The sequence below is a fragment of the Lepidochelys olivacea genome (genome assembly GCF_965140295.1).
Source record: "Lepidochelys olivacea isolate rLepOli2 genome assembly, chromosome: 3".
Lineage (NCBI taxonomy): Eukaryota > Metazoa > Chordata > Testudines > Cheloniidae > Lepidochelys > Lepidochelys olivacea.
Genome location: NC_140413.1, coordinates 62,419,375 through 62,437,598, shown reverse-complemented (window position 1 = coordinate 62,437,598; position 18,224 = coordinate 62,419,375). Strand labels below are relative to the sequence as shown.

At 42.0% G+C, this 18,224-nt stretch overlaps 1 protein-coding gene across 1 annotated transcript in view; it reads left to right on the top strand.

Moving 5' to 3' along the window:
* The window catches only part of PHIP (PHIP subunit of CUL4-Ring ligase complex), a 293,959-nt gene that overhangs the window by 38,254 nt on the left and 237,481 nt on the right, over positions 1–18,224 (top strand). The window contains exon 7 of the mRNA XM_084623628.1: positions 4,950–5,110. Within this exon, the coding sequence (XP_084479754.1) occupies positions 4,950–5,110 (161 nt within the window). The remainder of the gene's footprint in view (positions 1–4,949; positions 5,111–18,224) is intronic.

The following is an 18,224-nucleotide window of genomic DNA, read 5'->3' as shown; positions in this document are numbered from 1 at the left end:
CTGGAGGGTTCCATGGTTGAAGCTGATTGTGGTGTCTAGGAAGTTGATGCTAATGATAATGATAACTGGGAATCATTTGAGGCATGTAGTAAAGTATTCTTAAAAGCCCCAGTTCCACAACTGAGGAAGGAGGCTGTACTGGTTAAAAAATTGACCTGGTTTAAAGGGGAAGTGAAGGTAGCTATAAACAATTAAAAATAATATATAAGATATGGAAGTTGATACTAATGAATAAGGAGACGATTTTGCCATGGAGGTCATGGATTCCACCTCCCATTCCACTAGTATTTCAGGATGATGTTAAGCAGCAGCTATTAAAGTTAGATTTTTTTTTTTTTATTAGCAGGCCCAGATAATTTGCATCCAAGAGTTTTAAAAGAACTGTCTGAGGAGCTCTGGACCGTTAATGTTGATTTTCAGTAAGTCCTGGAACACTGGGGGAGTTCCAGAAGACTGGAAGAAAGCTAATATTGTGCCAGTTTTTAAAAAGGGTGAACAGGATGACCTGGGTAACCAATGTCAGGACGACAGGCCTATATATGATCTCGGGCAAGATAATGGAGTGGCTGATACAGGACTTGATTCGTAAAGAATTAAAGGCGAGTAACTAATGCAAATTAGTATGGATTAATAAGAAATATATCCTGTCTAGCTAGATATCTGTCTCTTTGGTGAGCTTATAAATGTGGTTGATAATGGTAATAGTGTTGACTGATGTTGATAAATTGGAGAGGGCTCAGAGAAGAGCCAGGAGCATGATGAAAGGATTGGAAAACACGTCTTATAGAGATTGAGCTCCTTGAGTCTGTTTAATTTGACGAAGAGGTTAAAGAGTGTCTTGATTAAAATCTATAAGTATGTATCTTTGGAACAAATATTTAATGATGGGATCTTCAGTCTAGCCTAGCAGAGAATGGTATAACATGATCCAATGACTGGAAGCTGAAGCTAGAGAAATTCAGACTGGAAATGGAGTGTAAATTTTTAACAAGGAGGGTAATTAACCATTGGAACAAATTAGCAAGGGTGGATTCTCCAGCATGGACAATTTTTAAATCCAGATTGGATGTTTTTCTAAAAAAATGCTCTAGGATTTATTTTGGGGAAGTTCTGTGGCCTGTTAAACAGGAAGTCAGAGTAGATAATCAAATTCTGTCCTTGGAATCTATGACTCTGAATGATTAGAGGTTTGGAAAACATGCCTAATAGTAAGAGACTTAAAAAGATCAGTTTATTTAAGATTAAGAGGTGACTTGGTCATGGTCTCCAACTACTTCCCTGGAAGAGATTTTTGATAGTGGATGGCTCTTTAGTCTAGCGGAAAGGCATAATGAGATGCAGTGGTTGGAAGATGAATTTAGGCAAATTCATACTAGAAATAAGATGCAAATTTTTAATAGTGAGGGTAAGTAACTATTGGATCAATTTCCCTGGGGATGTGGTGGATCCTCCATCGCTTGAAATCATATCAAGACTGGATATCTTTCTAAAAGATATGCATGCTATAGCTCAAACTGAAGTTATAGATTTTATCCAGAAATTATTGGATGAGGCTCTTTGTCCTGGTTTTTCTTCTGCAGGAGGTCAGCCTAGATGATCAAAGTAGACCCTTGGGACCTTAAAATCTGTGAAATTAACTTGGCATTCTATTGAGAGCCAATGTAATGCTCAGAACACAAGGATGTTGTGTGCTGGGCAACTGGTATTGCTCAGGATGACAGCTGGTGCATTTTGGATCAGCTGAAATGTTTTTTGTTTGTGTGTCTTTATGTACTCATTCTAAAGTATAGAGAATTGCAGTAACTTAGCCTGGAAATCAAACTAGGATAGATCACTGTGGTCTGGTCATCACTAGGAAAGTAGGGGGCACCACCTGCTTGGCAGATTCAGGTGGAAATTTGTTATTTATTTGAGCGAAACAGCTTGGGAGTACTAAAATTCTCTCTGTATTGACAGACTGCCTCAGCAGTGGATGATGAAATTATGGTGGCTAGCACTTCAAAATTGTTTTCTTTCCCCACCAAGGTAACCTCAGCTTTATTTTTAGCTAGCTACTTTTTCATCTACTTGCTGATCTTTGCCAGACATTGATATAGTTGGGTCATAGCACTACCAGCAGTGCAAGTGAGAGAGACATCAAACTGATTGACATTTGACACTGTGATATCTCACTAGGTTCTCCAGTAGCCTGATATAGATATTGAACAGGATGGATGTAGGAATAGAGCTCTGAGGGACTCCACAGATGAGCAGATTGGTATGAGGGAAGTTGCCCATTGTGTGAGAGCCAAAAGGAAGGATTTCATCTGGCTTAGTACTTTCCTGGTCTTCCTCATCCATGAACATGTGGTCATCCATTTTCATGACTAATGAAACTTCGATTCCATGTTCTAAACCAGGGGTGGGCATATTTTGGCCTGGGGGCCACATCCAGCCCTTCAGATGTTTTAATCTGGCCCTCGAACTCCCGCTGGAGAGCGGGGTCTGGGGCTTGCCCCGCTCCACATGTGCCATGGCTCTGCATGGCTACTGGAAGCAGCGGCATGTCCCCACTTAGGCTCCTACATGTATGGGCATCCAGGGGCTTTGCACATTGCCCCCGCCCCAAGCGCTGTTCCCGCAGTTCTCATTGGCTGGGAACTGTGGCCAATGGGAGCTGCAGGGGCAGTGCCTGTGGACAGGGAAGCACGCAGAGCCGCTTGGCTGTGCCTCTGCGTAGGAGCCAGAGTGGGGACATGCCGCTGCTTCCGGTAGCTGCTTAAGGTAATAGCTGCCAGGAGCCTGCATCCCTGGCCCGCCCCCCCGCACCCCAACCCTGATCCCCCTCCCAATGTCTGAACCCCTCGGTCCCAGCCTGGAGTACCCTTCTGCACCCCCAACCCCTCATTCCCAGTCCCACCCCAGAGCCTGCACACCTAGCTGGAGCCCCCTCCAACCTGCTACCCCAGCCCAGAGCCCCCTCTTGCATCCTGAACTCCTCATTTCTAGCTCCACCCCAGAGCCCGCATCCCCAGCTGGTGCTCTCACCCCCTCTTGCACCCCAATCCCCAATTTTGTGAGCATTCATGGCCCACCATACCATATCCAGATGTGGCTGTCGGTTCAAAAAGTTTGCCCACCTCTGTCCTAAACTGAAACCTGATGGGAGAAGTGCCCAGTATCTTGGTGGTGGATACTTGTATTCGAATGCTGCTCTTTTGCCTATGTAGTCCTCCGTGTTCTGCTCTGTAGATAAGAGGTATTACATTAAAAGCATGTGCTTCGTATTTAATTTTGTAAAATAATGATCTGACTTGTATCTTCTTGTTCTGTAAAACTATTATAAATTCCTAAATATCCTTGTAAGTTACATGTAATTGTAAAGTGAGGGTTTTTTTTGGTGGTCTTCCATTTTTCATATGCTAAACTGCACCATCTGTTTCTAAGTGTATTGACAGTGGAGAATTTCCCTGCAAACAAAAAGTTTTACGGTAAACATTTTTTTTCCCCACTATCGATGGCTTTGGTACGATTTCACTAGAAACTATTTACCAGCCAGACCTCTAGATATTTAACCTTTTAGTCCAATCAGATTAAAATCTTTCATTTTAAATGGATCAAGGTTTTTATGTAATGTAACTTTGTAGTTGATCTAGAAATGGGAAGTCCTGGATTCTTTTGCTTTAATCTACGTACAGTATTGATTTAATTATGCTTACTGTAGGATGAATTGTTAAAAGCAGAAGCTGGGTTTTTTCCACTTCCAGGGCTAGAGACACTCTGGGTTCTGTTGTTCTAAACTAGAGTTAACTTGCCAAAAGGAGGCAAAATTGACCCACAACAGCTTTGCATGGAGGTCCATGGGTTCAGCGCAACATAAAAAATGAAAGACCTGGCAGAGAGGTGTAGCTGAGGGTTCAGCTCCTCTAATAAGCAGCTTGAATTAGTGGGACGCCAATGGATCCCTAGTCAAGTTTAAAGCTGCCTCTCCCTGGCAAGTGTGGGCAGTGGAAACACCATCTCTCTTCATGGGGGCAAATTTTGCCTTTTTTTTTTTTTTTTTTTTTTTTTTAAACTCTGCTCCCACAATCCTGCAGGCTCTGCTGGGTCAGTGAGGTGTAGCCTGTGCTAGCCAGAATGAATTTGAATAATAAATGAATTAAATTTTTAACCAGGAGTGTTCCTATAATGTGAATAAACGTTACCAAAACGTCTAATGTGTTTATGTGCAAATGAAAACATGAAGAAAAATCAGAGGCTGAATAAACTATAATCTGCATTATCACAATTTCAGTGTGTATAAAATACATTGCTCTTATCCTTCCCTTTGCTCTGCAACATAAAGATTCTAAACACAGATTGAGAACTATTTGGTTAGTGTTAACCTGGGTGTGTGTATGTCAAGTTTCATTGTTGCTAAACCTGAGTTTATTGTCGGGTAAGTGATCTAAATATAACTATGCTGAGCTTTATTTACAATCTTTTTATTTTCTTGGAGGTTTTTGATCAAGCACTACTGACTTTTGTAACAAGAATCAAAACAGCAAACAAGGAGCAAACTTATTTCCTCCTCACAAACCTTTTTGCCGTTTAAAAGGATTGTTTAGAAAGTTTCACTAGTCAAAAATAGAGTTCACCTTAAGCAGACGAGAACTAGACTCATGCCAAACTTGTATGTAACCAGTTGATTATTTTTCCTTTTGTATCTTTGAAAAGCAGAACGTAGATTTATGAGCATGTGATGGAAGCGCTAGACAAGATCATCCGAAGTATTTTTGCCCTATGTTTTTTTCCTGTTAAGTGTGCTATGGATTTTGATTAAACTGTGTGTTGTTATAAAATTGGAGAATGATTGCAAAAGTTGCACATGCTATAAGTGGTCAAACACTGTGTGTAACTTTCCTTTTTTTGACATGCAGCTTAGCTGTAGTACAAAATATAATTACTGTTAATATTTTTTCCTTTGGTAGCGGACACCCTTTTTTCAAGAAAACTAAATGGAAAATACAGACTTGAACAACTTGTTCCAACTGCTGTGTATCAACATATGAAAATGCACAAACGAATCTTAGGACACTTATCTTCTGTATACTGTGTAACTTTTGATCGGACTGGCAGACGGATATTTACCGTAAGTACAAATTCCTTATTTTCATACTGCTGTTTTAAATATAGCTCAGAACATATGGTCAAATAACCACTGTTCTCAAGAATCCTAAACTGTACTCATTTTATGTACTAAGAGCAGATAAATGATAACTAAATACATGACTTGTTGACTTTGACATTTAAAGTAGATTTCTTTAGAGAGACTATAACTGAATATCTGTCTTGACAATCACACTTTTTCAAAATTACCATTTGAGACATATATGCACAGGTTTTCCACAGCTACATTTAGAAGGTAATTTGTTTTAAGTAAATTTTAGTTGTTTTAATGAATGGTAAATCTTGGTTGCCCCCCATCTTTCCCTCCAAATTTTTCTGTATAGCATACACCCAGGAAAAGTAATTGAACGGTGGTATAGATTAATAAAGAATTTAGAGGGTGTTATAATTAATGCCAATTGACAAGGGTTTATGGAAATAGCTCCTGTCAAACTAATTAGATACTTTTTTTTATTAAATTATAAATATGGCTGATAAAGTTAATAGTGGTGATGTGATATACTTAAACTTCTGTAAGACATGACATTTTAATTTAAGAAACTAGAAGGATTCAAAATTAACATGGCACATTAAATGGATTAAAAAGTGGCTAACTGATGGGTCTCAGTGTAATCAGGAAATCATTGAGCAAGCATGTTTCAAATGTCCCACAAGGATTGATTTTTGGCCCTATGCTGTTTAATACTTTTGTCAGTGAGCTGGAAGAAAACATTACCTGATAAAGATTGCAGATTCATTGTGGGAGTGGTAAATAATGGAAAAAAGAATTAGCTGACACAGCGATCTGGATCGCTAGGTAAGCTGGCCACAGGCAAACATGTCCATGTCCATACCGTCCAATGTAATGTCATACATCTAGGAACAAAGAATATAGGTCACAGAGGATGAGGAACTCCTTTTGGGAAGCAGCGACACTGAAAAAGACTTGAGGGTCATGGTGCATAATCAGCTGAATCTTAGCTTGCAGTGTGATGCTGTGGCTAAAAGGGCTAATGCAGACCTTGGGTGTATAAATGGGAATATCAAATAGAAGGGAAGTTTATTTTGCCTCTGTGTTTGGAATACTGTGTCCAGTTCTGGAGTCAACACTTCAAGAAGGATGTTGATAAATTGGAGAGGATTTAGGGAAGATCCATGAGAATGAATGAAGGATTAGAAAACATGCTTTAATAGCGATAGACTCAAGGAGCTCAATTTGTTTAGATGTCAAAGAGGTGGCTAATATTGATTTGATCAGTCTGTAAGTGCCTGTATGGAAAACAGAATTTGATAAGGGCTATTTATTCTAGCAGACAAAGGTATAAAAAGATCAAATAACTGGAAGTTGAAGCTAGACAAATTCAGACAAGAAATAAGGCATGCCTTTTTTAACATTGACAACAATTAATCATAGGAAAACTTTAAAGATTGTGGTGGATTCTGAATCACTGGAAATTTTTAAATCAATGGTGGATGCTTTTATAAAAGATATTTTCTAGTTCAAATGGGAGTTCAGGGAAGTTTTAGGACCGGTGTTAGTCAGGATGTCAGACTAGATGATCGCAATGGTCCTTTCTGGCCTTAGAATTTATCTCCCAATCCGAAACAGCTTGATATTAGTCTGTGAAACTCTGGGGCTTGCTTACATGCCAGGTATTATGGCAATACAAGCAGAGGGATGGGGCAGTGCTCCTGCTTTAGCTATTACAATCTTATCTTGTAAAACTTTTTGGTTTAAAAGCAGTGAACCTTATCTTTTCAATCCACATTCTCCACTTGCTTAGGGGATGAAAGTTTCCAGGTTTCTGACGAAGCTTCTGTTCATTTTGCTTACCTGTCAGCTTCATGGCAGAGCAGGCAAAATGGAGAATCTTTTGGTCTTCCTTCAGCTTGCTCTGTTGATGAGCAGGCTCTGTCAGCAGCCACAGAGTTATTTCACAGTTGCTCCCATACTCCAGCCAATGCTCTGGATAGTGGAAGAAGCTCAGTCTGGATGGCTTGTGTTCTTCACATGCCACTAAGCAGGTGCAATCCTTACTGATTAGCACTTCTTTAGGGGCAAGTCCCTAAATCCCCCCATGCTGGTCCAGTTCACCTCCAGAAGTGAAAAATGTCTGGTTCACTTTTTCCAGATTTTTAAGTGGGTAATCAAGTGGCAGGAAATCTCTTATTCTTTCTGACCATCTGTGGTGTTCTGGGTTGCAATCCACACCAGTGGAGTTTTTGTCACTGCCTGCCCTATAACCTGAGTGCTTCAAAGTGCTCTTCTGCTGTAGTTCCCTCGTCTGGAAACTTCCAGCCAGCATACAGTCATACACTGTCTACGTGTTAAGCAGCTCTAACTAAGCAATTCTGATTCCAGAAGCCTGCTTGTTACACCATTGCCACACTCTGACCTCAGTTACCCTTGCAAAATGACTCAAACAATCCCCAGTCCCAGATTTTCCCCAAACCATGTGCTATGCAATGTCCACGCCTCTCCTGGACCATTAAAAGAGATATTAAGGTTCATTCATTCTTCTAAAGATATAATACCCGACAGCTTGCCATATTAACTGGAGTTAATCAAACACAGCTCAGGGTTGATTTAGACTAAATGTAAAACAAGATTAAAAACAAAAGGAGATAAGAACTCACTTAAAATCCTGTATAAAGGGTAGAGTTAGAAATGGTTACAAGCAAATAAAAGTGAAAAATGCTTTCTAGAGGCTGACTTAACAAAACAAGTACAAAACAAAACAAATCAGCTTTCGTTCAAGATAATTTGCTTACCAGTCCATCTTCCAGCAAGATGGCTCGACCACTCCTCTGATCAGGATCTCCCATAAAGTCCAAAGTGTTGGGTTCCTTTGTCGTCTTAAGTGAAAGATAACATAGGGTTCTTTGCTCCTCTCTTTTACAGTCTAATGTACCTTTGAAATGGATTCTTTTGAATATAATCCAGCAATGTAAAGTTAATTCAAGCTGTGAGGAAGGGGACATGTAGTCTGGTAGTGAAGGAGATTCCATGCTGGTTTCTTCCTCTGCTGATGTTTGTAGGAAACAGAGCAATCTGCATTTTAGCAGTCTCCTCTACCTGCTGTGATAAGGAGTGGTTATCTCATCACCTTGTTGCTTTGATTACCTTTTATGTAAACTGTATTCCCATTGTCTCTTAATGTACGTTGGAAATATCTTCAAGGTGGCAGAAACAATTTCTTTGTCTGGTTGGGGTAATTTCAGCTCTTCTGGGCAGATATATTTTAATGACATAATTTCCAGTATGTTTATAACTTTAAATTTGTCCTCTGTACATACACCACATAGTAATATTAATGATCAGTATATTGTTAGCTTTCTATTGCTATCTTACATGACACCTTTTAGATACAAATTATGATCTTAGTGAGTTGAGATACACTGAACTGATCAGGACAGCTGAAACTTATTACCTGATACTATTGAGTCTCTTGCATTGTGATGCTGCTAGGGTCACACCCTCCATCTTCCAAAAATGAAGACTCAGACTCTTTCAGGGGTTTATCACTACATTTTTTCTCCAAGTACATATTGGATGAAGAACAACAGTGGGGCTCAAAACATCATGCCCTGCAACCCATGGTCCAAGGGGAGCCTCAGTTAATAAAAGGCAATTCTCCTGCAGCAACCTTCTTTTTGCCAAAAGGCAAAAGTAAAACACACAGACCAGAAAACACAAGGAGGAAAAACATCAATTACACAAGAATCCTCCTCATCACTGAGCTCTAGCTTTTCTCCTGATGAAGGGGACTTGGTGCTTTGGGTTATGATACCGTTGAATCTGAGAAGCAGGCTTGTTTGGAACCATTTGCAAATACCTTATTCAAAACCAAAAGAGTATCTACCCTTGCCCTTCAATCCTTCTTTGAGGAAATTGCTGATGAAGGGAAGAGGCTTATTTGTCAAATTTTAAAATTCTATGGGGTCTTAGAGTCAAAGATTCTCTCTTCACACTCCTCAAGGACAATTATAGTAACGATTTCCCTAGCAGCAGACTTCGTCATTTCTGCTGAGAATGTCATTTTCCAAAAAAAAATGAACAGACAAGTAGACAGAAACTGCCTTTAGAAGGAACTTCAAAACACCTTTGGAAGCCCTAGAACTTCACTGGCAACCAAGTGCTCTGCTAATGGCAGTATTCTGCTGTGACAAGCTGAAAAACTTTAACTATCAGACCATGGTCAATTCAAGTCTATATTAAATAAACTGCCCCTAGAAATGGCACTCTTGGAAGACAGATCCATGGATTTAAACCGTAGAGGTTGAGTGATAATTCAGAAGAAATACTCTGTGTCTTACAATACTCTGACGAATCTTGTTCTGGAAGAAGCTGTAATAAGTGGTGTCTCACCGATAAGCCAAAATCTTTCCTCTTCACACCAGTAAAACTCAAAGTACTAGAGATGATGTGATGTGACTGCTGCGTATTACACTAATAACTGTCTCTGTTGTGTTCTGCCTCAGTGTATCTGTATTCAACTGTAGTCTCTCATCTTATGATTACATTGTAAGCTTTTTGGGGCGTAAGCTTACAATAAACTTGTGTGTGTGTGTGGGGGGGGGTGGGTGGGTGGGTGGGTATGTGGTACACCTAGTACAGTGGGAGCTCTGATCCTTTATCCGGGTTCCTAGATGTTACTATAGTACTAATAATTAGGGCCCTACCAAATTCACAGCCATGAAAAATGCATCATGGACCGTGAAATCTGGTCTCCCCCCGTAAAATCTGGTCTTTTGTATGCTTTTACCCTATACTATACAAATTTCATGAGGGAGACTAACGTTTCTCAAGTTGGGGGTCCTGACCCAAAAAGGAGTTGCGGGAGGAGGGGGGGGTCACAAGATTATTTTAGGTGGTCATGGTATTGCCACCCTTACTTCTGTGCTGACTTCAGGGCTGGGCGGCCAGAGAGTGGCAGCTGTTGGCCGGGCACCCAGCTCTGAAGGCAGCGCCGTGCCAGCAGCAATGCAGAAGTAAGGGTGGCAATTCCATAGCAGGCCAGCCTCACTTCTGTGCTGCTGCTGGCGGTTGCTCTGCTTTCAGAGCTGGGCCTCCTGGTCAGCAGCCCCCGCTCTCCAGATGCTCAGCTCGGAATGCAGCACCACCACAAGCAGCAGCACAGAAATGTCGCAACCTCCCCTAAAATAACCTTGCGACCCCCCTCCCCCCCACACACACCTCCTTTTTGGGTCAGGACCCTGACAATTACAACACTGTGAAATTTCAGTTTTAAATAGCTGAAATCATGAATTTACAATTTAAAAAAATCCTATGATGGTGAAATTGACCAAAATGAACTGTGAGTTTGGTAGTGCCCCACTAGTGATAGAACTACATTGACGAGCAGAAGCTTTTTTTCCTACCCTGAAGCGAAGTTTCAGAAATGTCTCAGCTTTCACCCAGTGTGCAAGGACTTGGGGACTAGAACCTGGATCATCAGAGTCTGGGCAGCTGATATTTCCACAGTGCCACTGGGAGGCCATGTAGAGTCACAGCAAGGGAGCACTGTTGAGAATAGGTGCCGCAGACGAACCCGCAAGAGATTGAGTGACAGTACCCTGTGGCCCTCTGATTAGCTAAGTGTCCATACTCAACCACACAGACTTCAGCTTGCTGCAGTGCCAGAATTTGCCTTGTCTCCTGATCTCTGATCTTGGTCTCTAGCCTGACTCTGACCTGGACTCTTGTTTATGGAATTAAATCTTGAGATTGCTCCAGTTCTGGCCCAGTGACTTCCATCCCTGCTGGACAGACCTCAGTCCAGCTGTGACTGCTAGACCAGACCACCTTATGCCCAGGTCCCTTACACAGTATCTTTGTCTCGGGTCTACATTATGTTTTAGGTAAGCCAAGACTTGTATACTTGTAACAGACTTGTCTACCATCAGCATAATGACAACTGTGCCTATTCCAAACCTGAAATAGGCCTGTGACGCCACTTACATACATGGAGACAATGTGAGAAATGGGTGAGTCATGAAGTTAACGCAGAATACTATTCTTTGGAGTTTCAGGCCTTCCTACATCCTGTCCCTTATCCCCTTTCCTACCTTGAGAGAGACTGAGAAACATTAGATATTTCTAAAAGAAACCTTATACCTCTTAGAGATAGGAACAGTAATCTGTCCCTCAGAATCAAAGGCGCTCCAGGCCTACTTCATTTTCTTCACAGTAAGAAAAAATAACAGAATATTTGGGGGTTTTTAGACACAACAGAGCTGAGTGATCTTGATGGAAACCAGAGTCAGTCAGTAGGTCTTGGAGACCTTTCAACAAAATGTGGATCTGTCAGAAACTTATCTGCATATTCCCCTCTGGGGCTATTATTAGCAATTTCTTTAATGAGTCTATGGACAAACTCTTATCTTTTGGTCTGTCTTTTGCCCCTGGTAAAAACTGTCAGATTGAGGAATCTGGGGCTTATCCATAACCATTCTTAGCAAACTTATAATAGTCACGTCGTTGAGAACCTGACAGGAAGCAACTTGGAAGATCCTCTCCATGCTCCAGGGATACAGATTTGTGATAAACGTAAAGAGCTCCTTGATCCCCTCTCAAATGATCACCCATAGGGGAGTCAAGGTAGAGAAAAAGGACTAGAAACTGTGATGTAGGAAAGGCTCAACAAGACACAAACACTGGTCGTCACGATGTTGCAGAACCAAGAGTCTTTCATCCATCTTTACATGCAGTTTTCCTTCATTTTCTAGTAGCATACAGAGAGATTGCCCGTGAGGTTCAGAGATTTCTGTTATGAGATGGAAACCATTCCTGCCAAGAGATGCAAAGAAAAGTAGATAGCATGTAGAATGATACAGACTTGATGTTGGTGGGTACAGGAAATAGCACTTTATGGTATGATCCCATAACAATTCAGACCCCACAAATCATGACAATGCCAGCACTGTAATAAATGCAGGTTTATCTAAGTTCTTGTGTTGGGAACCAGATGGTATAGGTTCTTCTCTGATAACACATCTGTTCAGATCAGTAGTTTGACCTGTCTTTGCAATTTGAGACTTGTCACATGCTTATGTAGTCCATCCATTCAAATGGAAGGCATCAAATCTCCCATATGTTACTCTCTATAAAAACATGCTTTCTGTTCACAATTGCCTTAGAGAGAAGTGTGTCTGAAATTTGTGCTCTTAGAAGGTATAAATCTGACTGAATAATTCACAAGGACATAGTGTTTCTCCTTTAAGTGGCCTTTGCATAATTCCACTCATGAGTTGTGCTGACTGGTACAGCTTTGATGGTGGAACCTTAGCTAGCAGTGCTCTTTTGAGTGCTCATGCACCCCGTCCTGCCCTTCCCTTCTCTATTCCTGAATGTTTTGGGGACAATGCTATAAAAAGGGACATGGTGCTCTAGCCACTGCAATTCATTTTAAACCCCCCACCCCACCCCTTCCCCACAGCCACTGACTGGGACCTTTTTGGACTTCTTATCTGGATCCTTCATAGATGGAATGTCAACTTTTTAATACTTTTATACTTAGTTGGTTTTTTTATTAGATGGTTCCTGGTATCCTGTTCTGTGGGAAAACATTTATGTGGTGGATCTGAAGATCATGGTTTATATATTGTGCTTGCTACCCCACAGTCTCCCCAGAGTAGCACCCATAGGATGCCTTGCCTACCTTGAAAAAGGTCATTCACTTTCTAGGTGTGCTGTATTTGTAGCACATTTACTCTAAAAGCAGGGAAAAAGTGGTAGAATAGACTGCAGGTCATACTTCTTCGGGAGGCATTCTGGATCGATCAAAGCACCTGATTTTCTGAAATACGACACACACCAATCTCAGCTTCCACCATGTCTATAAAGAAGATTAAATAGAAGCATCACAAGATGTGGAAGTGCCTTCTGCATCATCTCCATTAGAGGGTGCTTTTGTCTTCTAAGAATTGTTAGAGAGAATCATGACTACTCTTAAGTTGCCAACTTCTTCCATAAAGGAGACTTCCCATCCAATATTTACCATCTTGGGTTCTTATTCTTGCAGTAAAGTTTCTGAGCTTTTATTGGATTGACTTAAAACCTGCAAAACTCATTTGGATGAATCCAGCCGCTGTCCAGGCAGTATCAAAAAGGTGGACAAATCTATATCATCTTCCTCAAAAAGGATTTTCCTATTTTCGCACCCATCCTGCCCCAAATTCTCTATTGGTAGAAGCAGCCAACCAGAAATCAAAGGGAGCATGGACAAGGATGGGAAGAAGATAGAAATATTAGGAGGGAAAATCTTTTTTTCTCAATTCTAGGATTAAGGTTAGCAAACTATCAAGTCTTAATGGCTTGCTACCAGTACCATCTGTGAGGGTAAAATAAATTAAATTTCCCAGACGATCCAAGATAGTTGGCCTGTGCCATCATTGGAAAAATACAGCCAAGTAGAAAGGCATGCCATAAAGACATCTTTTGATTCCTCAGATTCAGTAGCTACTTCTGTGGCTTCTTCTATGTTGGTTTAGGTGATTCAAATCTTCGGGTCTTCCTTAAGATACCAAGGCTTATTTCGTGCTAGGACTGATGAGATTTTAGGAAAAATGGAAGAAACAAGAGACACAGGTCTTTTGATGTATGTATCAACCTCCAAGGAGAAAACCAGGAGTTGCAGGTTTAGATATCAAAAAACCCCAGTATCCCTCATCTTCTGCTTCATATTAGTTTTCAAAAAGGAGACAGCATTGTTATCAACAGTATCTTCCCCAACACTCTTCTCAACAAAAGAGAAGTTTTTAAACAGAGGCTGAGGAGCAAGCAATGCACCTTAAACATCTGTGGGCCAGGCCCTATATCCCAAGTTTGACAACTTACCCAAGAGCTGCAACCTAATTTTTCTTTAACTACTACTTGGAGACTATCTTGAACCAATTTTCCCACTGTTGGGCTTCTGTTACAACAGACAAGTGGATTCTGGCAATAGTTCAAAACAAGTATCTGGTACAATTCAAGGCTATTCCTTCCTAACCCTTCTACCCCTTCCTTTCAGGGATCCCTTTTCATAAAAACCTGTTGAAATTAGAAATTGATGGCTCAAAATGAAGGCTATAGAGGAGGTCCCAAGGGAATTAAAAGCTAAAAGGTTTTATTGAAGATATTTCCTAATTCCCAAGGAAGGTGGTAGTCTCTGTCCTATCTTAGATCGAAGAAGTTCAACGCTTCCATCACGAGGTTTTGCTTTGTATGCTGCAGTTCTTTTTAAATTTACTGGTTCATCTCTAGTAGCATCCAGGCTGCTATAGCCCTGCTACATATTCAGCCTTCTCTAAGAGTGATCTTCTGCCTCAAACTATTGGGTCTTCTGTCTTTGACTTAAGTGACCCTGTATGCCGATCTAAAGATAAGATCCCTACAACGCTGGCTGTCATCCAGCCACAGGGCATACGTTGCATGTATCAAAAGTTAACCATTCTTCAGAAGGTGTTAATATCACTGGGGTTGTATACTCAAGGAGTAACATTCTGTCTTCCAATACAATCTGTCACAGTGACAATGGTTGCATCCAGCTTGGGATGGTGAGCTCATTAAGGCAACCTTACAGCTTGGAGTCTGTGGTACATGTAAGAGTCAAGGTTGCATATAAACCTTTTGGAACTCAGAATGATTTGTCTAGCATTAAAAGCATTTCTTCAGGTTCGACCCAAAGTAGTCCACCGAAGCAACGTTCATGTGAACAAGCAAGGTGTGACACACACATTTTTCAGCTTTGCAGTGAAGCACCATCTCTGTTCTTCCCCACATGGAGTCCTACAGCGCTACATTTTGCAGGGGAAGACAGCAATCTGGTGGATCACCTAAGCAGTTTCATTGATATATGGACAACCGCAAGTCGGCTCAGCAAACAATAGTAGGCAAAATCTTTGCACAGTAGAATCACCCAGACATAGAATTTTTTGCAACCAAACTGCATGCGAAGTATCAGGAAAACCCAGTCATCAGAACGCTACTCCAGACTTGATTAATAGACTCTTTACTGATTACAGATAAAACCCACAAGCCCAGAGAAGGGTTACTAGGATGATCCGAGGAATGAAAAGCCTGTTTTCTGAAAGGATGCTCAAAGAGCTTGGCTTGTTTAGCCTAACCAAAGAAGGCTGATGGGAGATATGATTGCTCTCTCTAAATATATCAGAGGGATAAATACCAGGGAGGCAGAGGAATTATTTAAGCTTAGTAGCAATGTGGACACAAGAACAAATGGATATAAACTGACCATCAGGAAGTTTAGACTTGAAATTAGACAAAGATTTCTAACCATCAGAGGAGTGAAGTTCTGGAATAGCCTTCCAAGGGGAGCAGTGGAGGCAAAAGACATATCTGGCTTCAAGACTAAGCTTGGTAAGTTTATGGAGGGGATGGTATGATGGGATAGCTTAATTTTGGCAATTAATTGATCTTTCACTATTAGCGGTAAATATGCCCAATGGCCTGTGATGGGACACTAGATAGGGTGGTATCTGAGTTACTACAGAGAATTCTTTCCTGGGTGTCTGGCTGCTGAGTCTTGCCCACATGCTCAGGGTTTAGCTGATTGCCATATTTGGGGTTGGGAAGGAATTTTCCTCCAGGGCAAATTGGCAGAGGCCCTGGGGTTTTTTGCCTTCCTCTGCAGGATGGGGCACGGGTCACTTGGCAGAGGATTTTCTGCATCTTGAAGTCTTTCAACCACGAGTTGAGGACTTCAGTAGCTCAGACATAGGTCAGGGGTTTGTTACAGGAGTGGGTGGGTGAAATTCTGTGGCCTGCGTTGTGCAGGAGATCAGACTAGATGGTCATAACGGTCCCTTCTCACCTTAAAGTCTATGAATCTATGAACTCACTTACTGTTTAACTAGATGTGCTTTCTTTGCCTTTTTAAGCACAGGTTAGTCTTATTACAGTTCTCAGTTCAGCTGTCATTCTCAGAAGGTGCTGCGTCCTACGTACTCCGAACTTGGTCTCAGTGTTACCTTCTTGGTAACCCAAACTCTTGCTGTCTTCAGTGGATTAGTCTCTGGCGTCTTGAGTCCTTCCAGATGTCCTTGGAAGAGGTGCAGGAACCACAACACAGACTAGTGGATATTCTTGATCATACCACCTCTCTTGGGGTGGGATTGCCTTTCCAATAGAATCATAGAATCATAGAATATCAGGGTTGGAAGGGACCCCAGAAGGTCATCTAGTCCAACCCCCTGTTCGAAGCAGGACCAATTCCCAGTTAAATCATCCCAGCCAGGGCTTTGTCAAGCCTGACCTTAAAAACCTCTAAGGAAGGAGATTCTACCACCTCCCTAGGTAACGCATTCCAGTGTTTCACCACCCTCTTAGTGAAAAAGTTTTTCCTAATATCCAATCTAAACCTCCCCCACTGCAACTTGAGACCATTACTCCTCGTTCTGTCATCTGCTACCATTGAGAACAGTCTAGAGCCATCCTCTTTGGAACCCCCTTTCAGGTAGTTGAAAGCAGCTATCAAATCCCCCCTCATTCTTCTCTTCTGCAGGCTAAACAATCCCAGCTCCCTCAGCCTCTCCTCATAAGTCACGTGTTCCAGACCCCTAATCATTTTTGTTGCCTTTCGCTGGACTCTCTCCAATTTATCCACATCCTTCTTGTAGTGTGGGGCCCAAAACTGGACACAGTACTCCAGATGAGGCCTCACCAATGTCGAATAGAGGGGAACGATCACGTCCCTCGATCTGCTCGCTATGCCCCTACTTATACATCCCAAAATGCCATTGGCCTTCTTGGCAACAAGGGCACACTGCTGACTCATATCCAGCTTCTTGTCCACCGTCACCCCTAGGTCCTTTTCCGCAGAACTGCTGCCTAGCCATTCGGTCCCTAGTCTGTAGCTGTGCATTGGGTTCTTCCATCCTAAGTGCAGGACCCTGCACTTATCTGATGAGGTTCAATAAGGATTTCTTTTGGCCCAATCCTCCAATTTGTCTAGGTCCTTCTGTATCCTATCCCTCCCCTCCAGCGTATCTACCACTCCTCCCAGTTTAGTATCATCCGCAAATTTGCTGAGAGTGCAATCCACACCATCCTCCAGATCATTTATGAAGATATTGAACAAAACCGGCCCCAGGACCGACCCTTGGGGCACTCCACTTGATACCGGCTGCCAGCCAGACATGGAGCCATTGATCACTACCCGTTGAGCCCGACAATCTAGCCAGCTTTCTACCCACCTTATAGTGCATTCATCCAGCCCATACTTCCTTAACTTGCTGACAAGAATACTGTGGGAGACCGTGTCAAAAGCTTTGCTAAAGTCAAGAAACAATACATCCACTGCTTTCCCTTCATCCACAGAACCAGTAATCTCATCATAAAAGGCGATTAGATTAGTCAGGCATGACCTTCCCTTGGTGAATCCATGCTGGCTGTTCCTGATCACTTTCCTCTCATGCAAGTGCTTCAGGATTGATTCTTTGAGGACCTGCTCCATGATTTTTCCAGGGCCTGAGGTGAGGCTGACTGGCCTGTAGTTCCCAGGATCCTCCTTCTTCCCTTTTTTAAAGATTGGCACTACATTAGCCTTTTTCCAGTCATCCGGGACTTCCCCCGTTCGCCACGAGTTTTCAAAGATAATGGCCAATGGCTCTGCAATCACAGCCGCCAATTCCTTCAGCACTCTCGGATGCAACTCGTCCGGCCCCATGGACTTGTGCATATCCAGCTTTTCTAAATGGTCCCTAACCACCTCTATCTCCACAGAGGGCTGGCCATCTCTTCCCCATTTTGTGATGCCCAGCGCAGCAGTCTGGGAGCTAACCTTGTCAGTGAAAACAGAGGCAAAAAAAGCATTGAGTACATCAGCTTTGAGCACATCTCCACATCCTCTGTCACTAGGTTGCCTCCCTCATTGAGCAAGGGGCCCACACTTTCCTTGGCTTTCTTCTTGTTGCCAACATACCTGAAGAAACCCTTCTTGTTACTCTTAACATCTCTGGCTAGCTGCAGCTCCAGGTGTGATTTGGCCCTCCTGATATCATTCCTACATGCCCGAGCAATATTTTTATACTCTTCCATACATCTATGAACTCACTTACTGTTTAACTAGATGTGCTTTCTTTGCCTTTTTAAG